At 36.9% G+C, this 18742-nt stretch overlaps 1 protein-coding gene across 6 annotated transcripts in view; it reads right to left on the bottom strand.

Annotated features, from left to right (window-relative positions):
- Window positions 1-348: 348 nt before the first annotated feature.
- The window catches only part of LRRC2 (leucine rich repeat containing 2), a 73617-nt gene continuing 55223 nt past the window's right edge, over window positions 349-18742 (bottom strand). For 4 of the 6 annotated variants that reach the window (XM_075739548.1, XM_075739543.1, XM_075739545.1 and 1 more), the window contains 4 exons: window positions 8695-8840; window positions 6281-6436; window positions 3474-3610; window positions 1007-2015 (listed from right to left, as the gene is read on the bottom strand). In XM_075739548.1, the coding sequence (XP_075595663.1) occupies window positions 1966-2015; window positions 3474-3610; window positions 6281-6436; window positions 8695-8840 (489 nt within the window). In that variant the 3' untranslated portion in view covers window positions 1007-1965. Of the gene's footprint in view, window positions 2016-3473; window positions 3611-6280; window positions 6437-8694; window positions 8841-18742 lie in introns of all 6 variants that reach the window. The other 2 variants (XM_075739547.1, XM_075739546.1) reach the window with 1 other exon arrangement.

Below are 18742 nucleotides of genomic sequence, written 5' to 3' on the forward strand. Positions count from 1 at the left end.
ATGAACTTAAAAATGCATGTTTTCTATTTATGCAATTGGTTTTCTTCTGAATGTTCCCCAGTTTATCTGCATCATTCTTATCTGTGAACAGCAGAAATCTTTCAAGTAAGATTAGCAGCAATGCTAAGCAAGAATTAATACAACTCTATCCAAGTACCTTCTGTCCAACAATTCTGACACTAGAATTTGCACTGGGAACTTTCGTTTAGTTAATTACATTACAACTCCCATAATGGACATCTCCATTCTATAAACATAGCGGTTGTGATTTCCATTCGTATGATTTTCAGCGGATCATATTAGACTACAGTAGAATTCTAGAAATAGAATTTCCAGCAATGCCAAATCAGATGTCTTACAGAAGTTTATTACATCAATATGAATACCTAATCAACCAAATTTATAATTTCACTAGAAGAAAGTTTGGTAGGGTAGTTTCAGACAGCCTGATTGCTATAAGCCCACTTTGATTGCAACTATTTTATCATATTTCAATATCTTTGTAATTAAAAAAAAAAAAAAAAAATCAGATCTTCCATTATGCTGTTTCAGCTCAATGTCAAGTTTTCTTGGAGTCTTTTTGAAACTTTCTCTTTGTTCCAGGACTTGCTTAAAATCAGCATTAACACTTAGAGACCAACTTGGGAGGTTTTCATTTTGGATAGCAATATAACTACAGGAGCTTGTGACTGGAATAGATAACATACCTAGTATTTACAAGCTCTCTTTTTTCAAAAGCATGAATGCTAAAAATTTTAAACAAAAAAAACCCCCAAAAAAAAAACATTGAAAGGAGTATTTTTTATCAAAGTCTTGAGAAGCACATCCTTAGTTGCTTTGCTTTTTAAACATGACTGACTTAAGTGGCTTTCTACTGCACAAGACTGGACATAGCTGATGCATAATAAAAAAGCAATGTGTAAATATGATATCTCCTAACGGCACTCATAAGTTTAGGACTATGTAAATTCTCTAATTTCAGTCTAAATTCTCAAAGTCTCAAGTCTTTTTAGATTAAAAAGTATTGATTTATTAAACAAAAATTATATGTAAAACTAGATTTCTGAAACTCTACAGTATATACATGTACATAATTATATATAAACTGATTATTAAATAGCAAGCAACATCAGTTTTTATCCAGAAATTCATTCTTATATAACTTGGAAAATTCCAATAAATGTCCACAAAATCCTGTAATCTGAAACCATTACTAGAAGACCTTTATCATCATTTTGATAGTATTTGTTCACGCTGCTTAGTCCTTAAAATCTTATTGAATACACTGCTATATTATAAGACTGCTTAGCATAGAAGTTTCAGTGACGTTGGTACTTGACTTTGTGAACAGGTAAAAGCTTATAATATGCTTGAAAAAAACAGCAGAATTGCTACGGTTTCTAAATATAAAGTTCTTGAAACTTATCTAATCTGAAAATCCTAAGGAGGACAATTTCCTTGAAAAACAGAGAGTTAATGCGAACAGCTATGCATGTGTTCTCATTTTAAATATCGCAAAGAACTAAATATGTTATTTGGTCTTAAGAATACAGCAGGTCATATTCATTTTCTGAATTAATCCTTCCCCTCTATAAAATCAATTTTCTTTTTAAGATGATGATTCCACTGTTTCAACTACAACGTACAGTGTCTTCATCCTGAGGGCATCTATGCCTGTGTATACTTTATTACAGTGAATATTTACTTTCAGAAGGTCTATATGTAAATTAGTGGCTGTTGCTGTGGACTTGAAAATAAATATGCCGATTTAAAAGGTGAGACAGCATCTTCTGAAGACTGCTGCTTTTTGTTTTATCTGCAATTGCTGGGAGCAACTACAGTAACAAAAAATTCATGATGATTTTGAAGTGCTTCTGGCTATTTATGGTTTCCAGTGTTTTCTATTTAGGTGGATAAAAATAGAGTTATTTTGATATTCGCCAGTGATTTAGAGATTTTTGATCTTCAAAGTTGAAGACTAAATAATACTTTCGTAGTGTAGGAAGGAGTAGAATCTGTGAAAAGAGAAAAAAGAAATACGTCTCAGACTTCAGCTATGTAATCCAGCACACATAAATGGAGCTCTTAGCTAGAAAGAGCTTGGTTTGGTTTTATTTCAAAGGTACTCTGCAAGTGATCTCTGTTCTGTCTTTCAGAAATTCTGCTGGTTCATATTATACAGATGCTATTCCTTCTTCAGTCTGCTTTTCAAAAGCAGGTATTGGCATAATCTCTAACACAAGAGTTCAGGAACAGGAAATCAAAGAGTGATTAATGATCCAAGCTCATCATAAAAAGCATGGAGATAAGTTTTGTCTAGGAAGGCAGAAAAGCATATCCTTGAGCTGCTTTGTCCCAAAGGAATATAAAGCTAGCCTATGTCTGCCAGGATCAAATGCAGGTTTCAGGCAGCTTGGCAGACATTATCTCAGACTCCACATTTCACAAGTATGTAAATACAACTCCATCACTACATATTTCATGAGTATCTCTAAAAATCAAAATATGAGCTCAGTTTTTCCTCCATTCTTTCTCCTTTTTAACCACTGTTGCTGCCATTGTCAGAATGTGGCACTTCTACAGCAGACTTCACTTTAGAAGCAGATGGCTTGAACACTCAAGTGTGCAGCTTATGTACACTAAGGAACAAAAGTCCAGTATCAGAACATGAAAAGTGTTCTGCAGCCATATCTTGTGGCTTTTCTTTACATTTCTCTTTTACTGGGTCTTGTAGGACCACTGCAGACATCATTTACATGAAATGCAAGGAATGAAAATGTACCATAAGATTCATTCCACAAAAATTCATTTCTACACACAAACTCTCAAAGAGATTTAAACAGAGCCTGTGGGGTATTTTGGCTCACAGGAAATTTTCCCTCTGTTTTCTACACGTTTTACTAAACAAGACTCAAGAGACAGTTACTTAATTACAGTAAATATAAGACAAAATAGCAAAATAAAGTAATATGTAAACTTTCAGGTGGTGTGCAATAAAGACAAAAGCAGTGATTTTGCTACAACAATTTTACAGTGGCTAAAAAAGTAGTACATTTATACAGATACACTGTTAAAGAATGTTCTATTAATGCAGAAAGCATTTCATATATACATTGTATTTCCTTTTGAGGAGGAGAAGCACTACTGCAGGAATTCAAAATCACTAATGTTAATCCCAAGAGAGGTAAGTATATCTGGAGAATGAGGATAATCATTGCATACATTATCATTGAATTTAGGTTAATGCCTATACAAATGCATCATTAATTTTGTATACAGTTGTTCAATATCAAGTGTTTTAGTGAGGACCCAAACTTTTAACAAAACACATTTGACATTTTCACATTTAGTCTTATTTAATATCATGACAGAAAATTACAGTTTAAGGGTATATTGCTTGTTCTCTTAAAAATTATTGTTCCCAATGTATGTCTGCATATATAGCAGGAAGTTTACTGCAAGTTAACACATACCCCTTTCCTTTAGATCTTCAATGTATGCTTTCATAAACTCTTTCTCAAATTGCTCACGTTCACGTTCACTTTCTATAATTTCTTCAGTGTCTTCACATACAATAGTTTCAACTGGACTGTCCTTGAGACTTATGAATCTAGAGAGAGATTAACACAAGAATGTGTGCAACAGGCTTCCAAACATCACTGGCTAACATGAATCACATTTTAGAAGTTGCTACTACAGCCAGAAGGGAAAATGTAAAGAACATTTGCTCAATTTTTGCATTATGGCATTGTTAGGAATAAAGATTTCAAATTGCACCTTCTCTATACTCCACTTTCCATAGAAAAACAATCAGATTTATCTCTTTCTTTTCACCTATCTACATAAATTATTCTTTGCAATAACAAGTATATTTTTTTATTATGTAACTTCTGACAGACTACACTGTAATTTCACATCTGTTGAAGAGCAGGAGTTCATATTGCTCAACATTGCCTAGCTATCTGGAAATTTGCCAGTATCACTTTTAGCTGACAATATGTATCTCCATTTTTTGGTTGTTATGTTACTTCTCTTTTACAATGCATGACTGGATGTGCATCATGTCATATTTGCAGATTTCCTAAAGCTACACATTGCAGGTGAAAAAACCCCTAGATGGTTACATAAGCAACTTACATAATGTGCAAATTAAGTGCACAGGATTCCAAAAATCTCTGATGATATTAGAACTCCAAGAGGGGGGAAAAAAAAATCAATAAAGTTGTTAGTTTCAAAAGGACAAATGTTCCAATAAATCATATGGCTTTTTAAAATCTCATTAATTTCTGTGAGTCTGTGGTCGGTTGACCTCAGCTGGCCAGGTGGCACCCAGCAGTTCTCTCACTTATGAGAATTGAACATAAGAGACTGAAAATGCTGATGTCCACTTATCTCTGAAGCAAACCTACTAGGTGGAGAACCGCAAGGTTGGCATGAGAAACAACTGAAGAATGAAGCCTTGCAGCGGCAGGATGGCCCTGTTTTGTCGAAAGAATGTAGAATAAGCAGATGAACGGTTTCAACACAGAATTTTGAAGGCCTCAGCACCCGGAGTGAGACCTTTTGCTCAATTATCTATGAAATGAATACTGAAGTTAACACCCCTAAATATGATAATGAGCTGAAAGAAGTACATGCTGAACATATATGACTATAGTACTTGATTCTCCACCCAAATTATGTTAAACGTCCCCCCAGGGAGGGGAACAGCTAAGGTTGGGGTATAAAGGACATCGAGAAAAATATCCCAGGGGAGAGAAGAGATTGCAGACCCAGGAGAGGCAGTCGACAGGCTGTGCTCCTTCTCCTCCACCTACGACAGGGACTCCTCCTCAGTCCCAGGATAGCATTTTGCTAGCACTATCATCATATACTAGTGCTACTGCAGTAAGTGTGTTTATCAATGGCAATTCTGAACTTTTTATATCCATCGCTTTAACAAACAACCTGCTCCAACTTTATGAAACTGCCTCAGTGAAAGTACCTTGGGGGCTCCGACAGCAAAGCGCTGACTCTGATACGTGGCTACACACATAATCCATTAGACATAAACCATTGACCAAGTCTGGGACTAAGACTGGACCTAGCCACACCTAGGCTCCTCTCTGAGAAGGAGTTTAGAAAGCAAGGGGGTCCTGTCTGAACCTCGTGACTCAACGGGAGGGCCTCCCTCAGCCACACATCAGACTTACAGCCTTTTATGCAACACTCACTCCCCATCCTCAGCAGGACAGAAGGAGAATATAAAATTAAAAAACTCGTAGGTTGAGATAAAGACAGCTTACTAAAGAAAATTAAAAGCCATGTGCAGAAGCCAAGCAAAGAAAAAAAAATATTCTCTGCTTCTCATCAACAGGCAATGTCCAGCCACTTCCTGGGAAGCAGGCACTCAGTATGTACAGAGGTTGTTTTGGAGGACAAACACCTTAGTAAGAAATGACCCACCTCCCTTCTCCTTTCTCGTAGCTTTTATTGCTGAGCAGGAGGTCACGTGGTATGGAATATCCCTTTAGTCAGTTTGAGTCAGCTGTCCCAGCTATGTTCCCCCCCCAACCTCTTGCTCCTGCTCAGCGTACTGGCCTTTCTGAAGGAGGGTTGGAGAGACAGAATTGATGCTGTGGCAGCATTGCTCAACAGTGGTCAAAAACCGTGATGTGTTATCAACATCATTCCAGCTACAAATACAAAGCCCAGCACTATAAGGGCTGCTATAGGGAAAGCTAACTCCATCCCAGTCAGACCCAGTATAGAGTTTCAAATGGTTTCATAATCAAAGATCTGAACGCCACTTGCAGAAATGCAAGATCATCACAATAGCAGACTAACAGGCCTTTTAGTCTTATCCTGCATGCAGCAACAAGGTGCTTTCACAACAAAGAATGTATGAACTACTATACTCATGTGACACTAGTCTCACACTGCTAGCAGCATACTTTTGACAGAAATCAGCGTATCAACAGCGAACTGCTAGACTACTGGTCCCACTCTGGGGCATGCCTTTGTGACTCCAGAGTTACAGCTACTATGAGCAAGTCTACACAGAAATAGCAGTTTAGGCACGTAGATGCGCTATGGGGGAACTGGCAGATGAAAATCAGAAAGCTGTGGCTCCTCTGCAATTTCCATTCTCTCTAGTTCCTCCTTAAGGGCTCTGATATAAATTGGGTCAGAATTTGACCACCAGGTATGGTAGAAACTGATGCTTGTGGAAGTATTTCTACAAGGTGCATCTACCTTGTCTTCTTAAGACCATATTCTTTTCTCTCACACTTTTACTTACTTCAAACCTGTGGTTGACTCACAGACAGCTGTGGGTATCTCAACCAGGTCATCACCACTGACAACTAACAAAGTGAGCTTTGGCATATTGACCAGAGCTCGTGGAAGATAAGTCAACTTGTTTTTCTGTAGGAGAAGTGTCTCCAGTTGATCTAACCTGTAAAATGTAAAAGATAAAGATAACTTAAAATGTTTTATTTTTGATAGGAGCATCTATCCAAAATAGCATTACAGACTTAATCTTGTGTAAAAGAAGAATAATTACATGCACCATCTTTGGCTTTCAAAAATTACTCATACTATACTTGCACAAATTGTTATCAACTTTAATGGAAATTTCCAGTGATGGTTCAATGTTATAGATATTAATAGCATGCCTCTGACAAGTACTCAGAAGCATGCCCAAGATAAAAGGCTACAAAAATTACTGTGCTTTCATACAGAAGATGTTGACAGAATATGATATAAAGCCTCACCGTGTTTATCCTGGAACTAATGAAAAATATGGGTGACCAGCTGACACCTTTGCCCATATGCTGGTTTCTATGAACTAGATATGTTCGTGCTAGACAGTATATTCCCATCTATTGTTTTCACTAGTAATTAGTACTGTGGGGAGCAAGAGAGAGACCAGCTCCTGGTCATATGGCTCTTGCAAGTTGTCCCACTGAAATCAATTTAATGACAATGTTTTGTGGAGGAAGGCATTCTTTTGCTTTATTTCCCCTGGCTTTTCCTAATGCAATAGTAATTTATGGCTGAGCATTTACTCCTTGGCATAGACAGAAGACAAAAAGCATAGCAAACTGATGAAACAAGGTTGTCTCATTTGACCAGAAGGGTCCATTCCTAAAACACTGTTGCAGATTGTTGCTTATCAAGCCCATATGGTTTGTTTGAATTTAGGGAAATATATTAAGTAAGGCTTCAGTTTACTGCCAACTCATCTTTTTTAATCACAGACTTCATGGTAGTTCATTGAAGTTCTTTGACACTGCAGGCATTGAAATCATGAGTCTGAATCAGAATATGACTTCACTGGGGGAGGGGGTTGGGATTTCCTGACATTTTCTAGTCTTCAGAATGCACATGAGCCCAAGAGATCTCAAAATTCAAAACCCAAGATCAAACAGAGAAAATGTTATTTTGTGGTGTCTGATCATGATGGTTTAGTATTGGGGCTGGCAACTCAGTATGAAATGGAGAAGATGAAATATAGTGAAGAAATATTTTTGAGATAGAGCAATATATATAGGTTACAGAAAAAAATTGACCCTTAAGTTGATTGGATATCCTTCCATAAAATAAAAATATCCTCTTAGAGGCTCTTTGAAGTTCATCAAATCTCTGCTCAGATCCCCTAGGACAAAAATGGCAGGTTTATGCTGTTGTGGCTAGAGCATGTGAATTGCTATTACAAATTAAGACTTCAGCCCTGCTATCAGAGAAATCCATGATTACATAAAATCCCAGAAAAGCCTTTTTCCCAGCCACAAAATTCTTACAAAAAGTTAAGGCTGAATGAGTTTTCTGTGAAGTTTCTTCTGCCTCAGGGATCTCTATTCCCAGAACAATAAACAATTCTTTTTTTTCTTTTATTTTCTTTTTTTCTTTTTTTCTTTTTTCTTTTTTCCCTTTTTTTTTTCTTTTTTTTTTTTTTTTTTTAAATAAACTTTAGTTAATATGTGTTTTGGTTTACTTATGGCTAAGTAAAGTTTTGTAAACCAAGTTACAACAGGACTCCAGAGTGAATAAATAGGCCTAGGAATAACAAAAGTGCTTTCTTAGACTTGTAAGTCCCATCAAAGGCATCAGCGTGATTTTTTTTTAAAACTAGTTCAAGTGGATCTCTAAATTGAGAGAGTGAGTATATGTGGGCACAGGCATATATACTTCAGAATGGGAGGGAAGGATTGTCAGTGGGTTTTTTAATCTTACCAATATTTTTCTGCTTTATTACCAAAGTTGATCATGTTCTTTCAGTAACTTAAATATGCTTTAGTTCATCTTTTCCTCCACCCCATTTACCCTCCAGAGAGATACTGCTGCCAGCTCCATACGGTGAGTCCCCTTTGCTGGAACTGGGGCAGAGTATGCCCCATGAACTTCCCAAATAACAATGCATGGATATAATGACAAATTATCATGAATGCAGCAGAAAATGTAATTAGTTAGCGGAACAGTAGAGTCATTGACTGTGCAACCTGCCATCAGTGATCTAGAAAATGTAGTTTCTGTTCTCCAATATAGTCCGTCAATAATAGTGGTAAAGCTTACATGCAAAACTATATCTGATGCATTTCCACCTGTGATTTTTTTCATGTGATTTTTCATTAACGGTGTCCCTTGGAAGCATTACTTTCTAGATTTGCTTTATAATTCACAATCTTGTTAATGAATTAAAACATAAGCTACCTGTCTATGTCTTCTGGGAGATCTTTCAGGTTGTTGCTGCTAATATCCAACCACTGTAAATTAGACATCCGGAGTACACAAATTGGAATAGAATGGAACTTGTTTGCTGACACGTCCACAACTGTGATTTGTTTCAGGTTACTTAGCTAGAAAGAAGTGGTGCTTTATTTTAGTTACATTTTTCAAATACAAGAAGACATTTCATTCATCAAACATTCTTATTCCTCTCAAAGCACTTAGAAAAATAAGAATCACATTATTTTTTTACTCAACTTTTTACCAGCCTTATCTCTTAGTCGTCATTTTATAGGAAAATGGATTTCAGAAATAACTACCTCCCAAAGTGTTCATCACCTTTCTAACACTGCCATGGTATTGAATGAAATTTTCATTCTAAAAAAAACTATAGTTTCAGACAACAGCAAGGTTGTAACCAGACAATGAATTGGTTCCTTCCTAGGTTACAATATGAACTAAGTTCTGAAGTGACAAAACAGAGTTTTGATAATTAATAAATGCCATGTTACCATTCTCAAAATCAGAGATTTTATAAATCACATCAAAAATACATAGATTTCCTTTGCTATAACTCTGTTATGCACTGAATGTGTATTGCTAGGAGACCCTTAGAAAATCAAAATGCCAATTTAAGCCAACATGATCCAATGTTTTTCAAATATCTCTAAAAATACATCTTCCAATCTACAAAGTAAATATATAATAGGGTGCACTAGAGCTTTTTAGTTGAATGCTTTTCAAAGGAATTACACTTTTAAGTAATAAACTTTCAGCACAATGAAGGTTAACTACAAAGGTAAAATATACCTGTTAGAGAAATAAATGTGTTAAAGCTCTCTGTGTACTGAATCAATTATTCACACTACCACTGTTCATAAGACCATGCAGCTAGCTAAAGTCAATGTCAAAGGAATACAAATGTTAACCAAAAAAAGTACTTCAGAATGGAAATTATGTCTCTGAGCTTCTAATTGTGTGTCACCATCACAATCTAGCTCTGTAGATCCTGATACAGAAGAGAAAGTAGCAAAAAAATTTCACTGGTCTATGTCTGAAGGTTGCTTAGAATGTAGAAAATAATTAGGAACCAAAAACCCCAAACCAAATATATGTTTCACTTCCAAAGTGAGCAAACTGCAAGCAACAGCATAAATTATGAAAAAAATTAGAAAGTAATAAAATACATTCTGAATCCTTGAGAAGGATTTTATTATTATTATTATCATTTGTTAAGAATCAAATCCTGTTATATTTTATGGCCAAACTTCTTCCGAGTGCAATACTGCCAGATGTTCATCTTAATTTGACCCTTGCCATTTCAAATGCTCACATTCACAGCTTGGTGCTGTGTCAGAGCCAGTTTGGTTTGGAATTTTTTGGTGGTGGGGGTTTTTTTGTTTGTGGGGTGTGGTTTTTAAGGTTTTGGGGGTTTGTTTTGGTTTGTTTTTTTTCTAGATATAACTTTGTATTTCTGCCAGAACTTAAAATTTGAGGAAATCTTTTCAGGAACATTTACTGAAGTTATCATATTAGAAATTACTATATAATTAAGTGTAGCTTTCAAAAACATAACAGAGTTCAGAGTTTCTCAAGTCAAAGATATAAGTTCAAAATCTGCCCACCACTGCATTAAAACAGCCTTGGTAAGGCATTACCATGGAAATGTCTCACTCCTGATTCAGAACAGGAAAGCACACAATTTATTCTGACACTTCTCACTTCCAAACTGTTTTTTTCATTTTGAGGACTGCTACTAGCAATGAACACTCACTTCTAAACTGTAAATTTTCCAGATACTGAATCTTTTTTCTAATAAAACAGAACCTCCCTTTGAACAAGTGACTCTTCTAGATTGTAACAATGACAGAATACAGAAAATAATTAGCACCATCTTTACGCTGCATTTACTTTGTGGTTTCAAATTATTATCAAGATTCCAAATCCTAAGCAAATATTTCAAGTTTCTCTGTATTCAGAAAAATTTGCTAAAACTGCTGATACATTTCTTTCAACAAACTCTTCCCAAAAGGAATTTAGCAGGCACAGAATTAAAACAATGTCCCACAGGCTTAAACACTACCCAAAATGCTCTCAAACTATCCCCAAAGAAGAGCCACAGTCTCTAAACATCAAGTGACAGATTATTCTAAAATAAACTGACATCGCTGTTCACTCAAGTTCCTAAACACTTCGCTTTCACATGCAGTCACCTGTCATGCTGAAACAACTTGGTAACATTAACACTAGGTGGTAAAATTACATTTCTTCAACAGCAATAACTAGTTTTATATGTTTTCTTGAAAGTGCTTTATTACATTAAATATTAAGTAACATTAAAATAGCTGTATTATTTTTTTAATAAACAGAACTGTTTCTGCCATTTTTCATATAGTATTGAAAATAGATTGTTTTAATACTTGGTTAGATGAAAACCTACATTTTTCAGGAGTTTGTACACCCATAACAATGTACCAACAAAATATAAGGCCATGGACTCTCTTGATATAAAGTTTGGTTCAGCATGCCACAGAATATATGGAGCCATGATTATATTGTGTAATCTGCAAGCCCTCAGTACTTGTTCTTTTAGGGTAATATTTAACAAAACCTGTCCATTTTCTACAGTATGTTGAAACCTAATGGAGTTTTTATTTAATCTGTCTCTGGTATGTTACCAACAAACACCTATGATATATGATGCATTGGAAATTATGGCAGCTTTGTATTATATTTTCTAAAGAAAACCGTGTGTATTTTATTTCTTCTTGAAGGACTGATGGATTTTTGGACCTTTTATAACATTTCATTTTCAAACAAGCATGGCTCTCTTATCATTTTTATGTTATAATTTATTTTTGCTTGATGTTGATTTTTGCTATTTTCCTCTATTATGTGACTTTGAATCAATCAGTATACAGGCTTTATGCAAGTCCCTTTTAAAAAAATAGCTATATTTGATAGTCTAGCTACATGGACCCACTTATTGTGGTCCTTACATTTAATCACTATTGTCATTTTTATTTGACAAACTGCCCCATTTTTGCTTATCTTAATAATTTTGTTCATAGAAATAATCCAGATACCATTGTAGAACTCCATCGCTTCTCTTTCCCTCTGACAGTTAAACCTTCATTTGAAAGAAAAGGACACCATGTCTTGGGCTGAACAAGTTATTTGATTAATGGGTGTGTTTTTATTTCTGTTCTGCTTTTTGCCATGAAAAGGATTTACTGATAAGGTTGCATGCAAGTTTATCATGAGTTACCTACTACTTAGCATCAACAAATGAAAAAGTGAAAAGTCATGTCAAGCCTTACCACAAAAATACTGCATTTTTCAATTACATGTAAACATCCTGTGACAGAAACAGCATCCCATCAAAGTCAATGTATGACAAGACATACAAAAGATTAACCCAGAAATGTCTATCAATGCATTACAAATATGCTTTTTGCCCAGAAATTTCAGACTCAATGAATTCAAAGAAAATTTGTACCACCTCAGTAGGATCAGGTTATCATATATGTTGTCTACCAAAACCCATATATTGGCACTAAGCATCTCATTAGGTTGCTGAAAGCAGTACGATATATATGACCAAGGAACACCCTAGGTGCAAACTGCACAGTTGCACACTTAGATCTCATGCATTCAAACCAAATCCCCAGCTTTAGTTGCAGAGAGCTGTAAGTGAAACCTCTTCTGTAATATCACTGATATTCCTGCAGAAAAGCACCAATTAAAGAAACAGGGTGCAAGCATCTTTAGAGGCAGAAGAGATATTTCATGAAGATATACTTATATATTTATATCCCAGTCCAACATCAGACTTCCAAACTGGACTTTTAAACTTGAGGAGGCAAAGGCATTTAACAGTAAACCCCACCCCTTAGTAACAGAATACTCATTCACATATTTTGTGACAAAATGCTCTGAAGCATAAAAATACACGATTTCAAACAGCACTTCATTTGATGGTAACACGATAAGCTCAATTCAAGAAATGTATATGGAAGAAAGTCTTCACCCAAATGGCATTATTACAATTTTGCAATGCTAAAATTCTAAATCTTCTGCAGAGTTAATCCACAAAGAGACACTGTTATTCTGATGCCAAACTGTTTACTTGGAAGTTTAACATTATCCCCTTTCATCTTTGGAGTATTACCATCATTCAAATACCTAATGTTCAAAGTCTAATAGAGTAATTATAGCTATGACGATCTAAGCATAAAAAGTTCATAGAAAGGGACTTTGCTTTTTATTAGAGCAGGTTTTTTGTGTCTATAAACCTTTCATCAGGTCTGCGAAGAATGAGAAAGCTGGCTGCATATGCAATAATCACAAAAATATCAGGTATTGATTATTCACAGGTGATTGAAGAACCACACAGCAATAAGAGCAGGACCATCTTCATACAGTTAAAATCCCCAAGAATGTGGATCATGTGTTTAAATTTAAATATAGGACTTGTTCCAAGCCAATAGATGAGTCACGTGCATGAAATTAAGTACCTGATTAATGATTTTCTGGGCTGAAGCCAAAACAAGTCTGCTGTCTCAAAAAATAAATTTATGTTGATTAGTTACATTAAATTTTCATAGTATTACACTGCAGCTACACGCAGTCTGCATATATTATTGCACTTTGCCATCATAAAGTCATCTCATCCTCAAATCTCCAAAACTTGTAAATTAAGGACACACATTAGAAGCGAAAACTAGGCTTTACCAAAAGTCAGTTACAGGTTTCTCATCAACTTAAATGGGTCCAGTAGCTCACTTTGGGTGCATATTCTTCATATGTTTTAATTAAAACTATTAGGAGTGGACGACCGGCAATATCTGTAGCATAGGGGTATTAACTGACCTCTCCAGAATGTTTGGGTAGGAAGTGTCCTTTGAATATACCATAAGACCCTTTTAAGATATATTCTGCTCTTTCACTGTTGTGATTTAACCCAGCAGGCAGCTAAACATCACACAGCCATTCGCTCACTCCCCTGTCCGTGCACCCCCCCACAGTGGGATGGGGGAGAGAAGTGGGAAAAAACAAAAAAAAGGTAAAATTCGTGGGTTGAGATAGACTAATAGGACAGAAAAGGAAGGGATAAGAACATTAACAATAATAATAATAATAATAATAATAATAATAATAATGAAAAAACAATATACAAAACAAGTGATGCACAGTGTAATTACTCACCACCCACTGACCAATGCCTAGCCAGTCCCCCAGCAGCAGGCCCTCCAGCCAACTCCCCCCCAGTTTTATTGTTCAGCATGAGGTCACATGGAACGGAAAATCCCTTTGGCCAGTTTGGGTCAGCTGTCCTGTCTGTGCCCCCTCCCAGCTTCTTGTGCACCCCCAGCCTCCTCGCTGACAGGGCAGTGTGAGAAAATGAAAAGTCCTTGACTTAGGGTAGGCACTGCTCAGCTACAAGTAAAACATCAGTGCGTTATCAATATTATTCTCATCCTAAATCCAAAACACAGCACCATACCAGCTGTGAGGAAGAAAATTAACTCTATGCCAGTTGAAACCAGGACATTCACCAAGAGACAGCCAAAAATTGCTCGCTGCCACAACAAAATAGACAAAGCCAAAGACTTTTTTTGTTTCTGCTCCAAAATGCAAAAGCAATTGAAAAAATACTATTCAAATTCTGCCATCTTAATTATGATTTAAACATATACAACAATTCTCTTTTGCTATGGCAATACACTGTAGCCTGTGAACTTATTCTTCTGACTTTAAAAACAGAGTTTGTTCATTTGAGCTCATTCTGTAACCCAGAGTAAATCACTATTTGCCGAAGTGAGGCAAGGGGAAAACCACCCAAAAGAGAAGTAAATTTTATTCTGTAGCAACTCAAAACGTATTCTAAACAAAGATGACAGCAGAAATAAATAATTGTAACACACTTGTTAATGAGTTTGTTTTACATTGATAAAATAGTAACCATTCATTTGAAAGGAAAAAAAAATCAAGGATATTTGAAGAGATAATATCAGTAGAAAAGAACCAGGTAACAACATAGTATTGACAGAAGTAAAATAAATAAGAAGAAAAATGGTGTAAGAAAAACATTCAAGTGGAACTAAGAATGTTACCTATTACAGTAGCAGCATTGTGATGATTGATGATGAAATCATCTCACCTTATGTATATTGGTGCTGGGCAATGACAACAGCTTTCTGCACCGATTGAACACATAAAGCCTGATAAACTTAGAAAGAAAACTTTCATGGAATGTCAGCCAGAAATCATCTTGCTTGTAAATGTAAGTGGAAGACAGAATATTAAGGGGAAAAACATTCTGACTTTAGCAGCAGAGGTCAGAAGGTTTGTGATCTGTGAGCTGTCTCCTATGATACCAGGAATAAGCATCTCCATGTTTTTTTGCAAACAGAAATGGTAGAACTTTTTTTTTGCCTTGGCACAGAGTAACTTCACTAAAATGCACAAGATTCTTGCCCACTGTGGTGCTGGGCACCAGAGCAGTTTGACAGATACCACTAATTGGCTACCAAGCAGGAGAACCTTGCAACTTGGAGCTGGGTTTGTCTGTTCTTGAAGCAGGAGATTCATAAAGAAAATCCCCAATTTCAGGAAAGGCACAATGGAGATGTTTGTTTTGCACCCTGTGACATATCTGGTCCAGAATTAGACCTTATCTAGTTGAGGAAACTGTTGCAAAATGTCTATCATCAAAATTATTTTTCTTTTAATGGCATAGACTGCATGTGCATGACACTGATAGTACACAAACCTACAGCTGAGAACACTCAGCAACTGAACACGACAGTTCACAGCTTCATGGCTTGCCAGGATTATAGCAAATTTTCTCTCCCTCCTCTTCCTTCCATTCTCATAGTGCTGTTAGATACATGCAGGGGGTTTTTTATATACTTTCTTTGAAGTGGTGACAAACCTAATCGGAAAAAAATCAAGTTTATCTCTTCCCAAAGGATTCTTTTCTTTCTATATTACAACAATTGTGTTGGTTTTGCGTGGCAAGGTTTTGGTAGCGGAGGGGCTACAGGAATGGCTTCTGCGAGAAGCTGCTAGAAGCTTCTCCTGTGTCTGATAGAACCAATGCCAGCCGGCTCCAAGACGGACCCACCGCTGGCCAAGGCCAAGCCAATCAGCGCCTCTGTGATAACGTATTTAAGAAAGAGAAAAAAACAGAGAGCGCTTTTGCAGCCAGAGAGAGGAGTGAGAAGATGTAAGAACATCTGCAGACACCAAGGTCAGTGCAGAAGGAGGGGCAGGAGGTGCTCCAGGCGCCGGAGCAGAGATCCCCCTGCAGCCTGTGGTGAAGACCATGGTGAAGCAGGCTGTCCCCCTGCAGCCCATGGAGGAAGGATGAGGGGGTGTAGAGATTCCACCTGCAGCCCGTGGAGGACCCCACGCCGGAGCAGGTGGAGGCACCCGAAGGAGGCTGTGGCCCGTGGGAAGCCCACGCTGGAGCAAGCTCCTGGCAGGACCTGTGGATCCGTGGAGAGAGGAGCCCACGCTGGAGCAGGTTTGCTGACAGGACTTGTGACCCTGTGGGGGACCCACACTGGAGCAGTCTGCTCCTGAAGGTCTGCACCCCGTGGGAGAGACCCACGCTGGAGCAGTTCGTGAAGGACTGTCTCCCGTGAGAGGGACCCCACGCTGGAGCAGGGGAACAATGAGAGGAGTCCTCCCCCTGAGGATGAAGAAGCGGCAGAAACACCGCGTGATGAACTGACCATAACCCCCATTCCCCGTCCCCCTGTGCCGCTGCGGGGGGTGGAGGTTGAAGCCGGGAGTGAAGTTGAGCCCGGGAAGATGGGAGGGGTGGGGGGAGGTGTTTTAAGATTTGGTTTTATTTCTCATTCCTCTACTCGGTTTTGCCTGGTAATAAATAAGACGAATTCCCTCTCTAAGTTCGGTCTGTTTTGCTCGTGGTGATAATTAGAGAATGATCTCTCCCTGTCCTTATCTCGACCTGTAAGTTTGTTTTTTTTTTTCATTGTACCTTTTCTCCCCTGTCTAATGAAAGAGGGGAGTGATAGAGCGGCTCTGGTGGGCACCTGGCCCTCAGCCAGGGTCAACCCACCACACAATATTTCTAGGAGGCTTTATCTTGCTTTGATACAAACATGTAAAAATTGGAAATATAGCTAATATTAGTAAAAGACTTAGATATGGGAGACATCTTTCCCTGACCTGGACAAGAAAGCTGAGGAATGGCACATATGTTGTATGCACAGTGGCCAGTTTTTTTGCACAAATAGACATTTGGCTGCTTTCTAAGAACTTGCTGGTGCAATTACAAGCATGAGGCTACAACTTCTTGCAGTTTTTAGTGCTTCATTGCTATTTTGCACTACTCCATCAAGGCTGTGTCCAGGAAACCTGTGTCTAAATAATTTAAGGTATTAAATTATTATTGTTCTTATTAAGTGTCTGCTAATAAAAATATAACTGAATAATTTATATTCATATACTTACTTATGAAAGCTTGTAATGAAGCTGAGCCTTCAAGACTCATTTTACAGGAAGAAGTCCCCTGACCTGGAATTTACAGAGACGTGGCGCAGGCACTGGACACACTGCAGCCCCCCAGTAATACCACTCAGTCGTGTAATCTTTGATACTGCCCCATGGATGAGAACATAGCAAGCCTACAAATCTCATCTGCTTTTTACTCAAAATTCTTTAGAGTTTCTTTTCTTTCCTTTTTTTTTTTTTTTCTTAGACACTAATAAAGCACATGTTGAAATAGTCTTTTTGAAAAACAACAACAACAAAAAAAATGCCTGCATAGAAAACATCTGTCCAGATCCTCAGTGTAACCAAGATACTCCTATATCTCAGGCAAGCTTCTAGGTCTAAATTACATCAGGAGCTCGTCCATCAACTCAGAGTACCTCAGGAAAAGGTAGGCACAAATACAACTGAAAGCTTGGTCCATAAAGTTCCTTGGATTGTTAAATTTTGTCCTATATCTCTTAAACAACAAGGAAAAGATGTCTAATAAAATCAGTCATCTGGCCTGTCCCAGCATAGTCACACAGAAGATAAAACCTGTAGAATCAGATTTCATGGTTCTGAAACAGTATAAACTCAAATACATTTTACACTTTTCCTTCTATGTCCTACATCAAAACAAGCAGCTTCCAAACAAGTGTTTTACTACCCAGTCCCCTTCAGATTGTGTCCAAGCAACTTATCTTTTCTTAGCTACACATTGTTGCTGGAGACATATATTCCCCTAGTAATTTTTAATAGTAAACAAAAAACTTCTTCATATTTCTGTATATCATGTGCAATGCCAGATGATATTTTCTGTGAACATGACATTTTACAAATACCTATGTAATGCTTTGAGCATATAAACACATGAATGTAACAAAGGAAACTATGACTACTGAACAAATACTTAGAAGGAGTAACATTTATTGTTAACAGAATGCATCTAAAACTGTCATGATTTTCACAACTGCAAATAAAATCTAATATGAAGTACAAGCTAATACAAGAACAGTGAACTACACACATTTCTTAAACTGACTGAAACCTGGGAAAAGATGAAAAAAATAACTATGTAACTCAGTGAATGTCTTGTGTTCAATAAGCACTAGTGGTCAAAAAAGAAAATAAGTAGTTGGATACATATATAATGTCATATTCAATAATGAAACTAAAAATTATTTGCCACTAAATAAAACAATTATACACTTACATACAAAACATCATATGTCTTGTCAGTTTTTCTCAAGGAGGAATACAAAGGTAGATGGGAGTCAGAGATGAGCACAGTCATTAACAGAATGGAAAGACTTCATTATTTTATTTTTGTTTGTTTGTTTTGCAGTAGTTCTGAAAGGCCTAAACCAAAATTAGGAAAGACTGTAAAAATTAGAACAGTTGAGCAAGAAATGGTAAATTCATGGTGCATTCTTCCTTCAAAATACAAGAGCAACATAACCCAAAAGCATTGCACTTCTCAATAAAATGAAACTTCTATGCAATTAGGCTATAGGATTTGCAACAC

The sequence above is a fragment of the Balearica regulorum genome, chromosome Z (assembly GCF_011004875.1).
Source record: "Balearica regulorum gibbericeps isolate bBalReg1 chromosome Z, bBalReg1.pri, whole genome shotgun sequence".
Lineage (NCBI taxonomy): Eukaryota > Metazoa > Chordata > Aves > Gruiformes > Gruidae > Balearica > Balearica regulorum.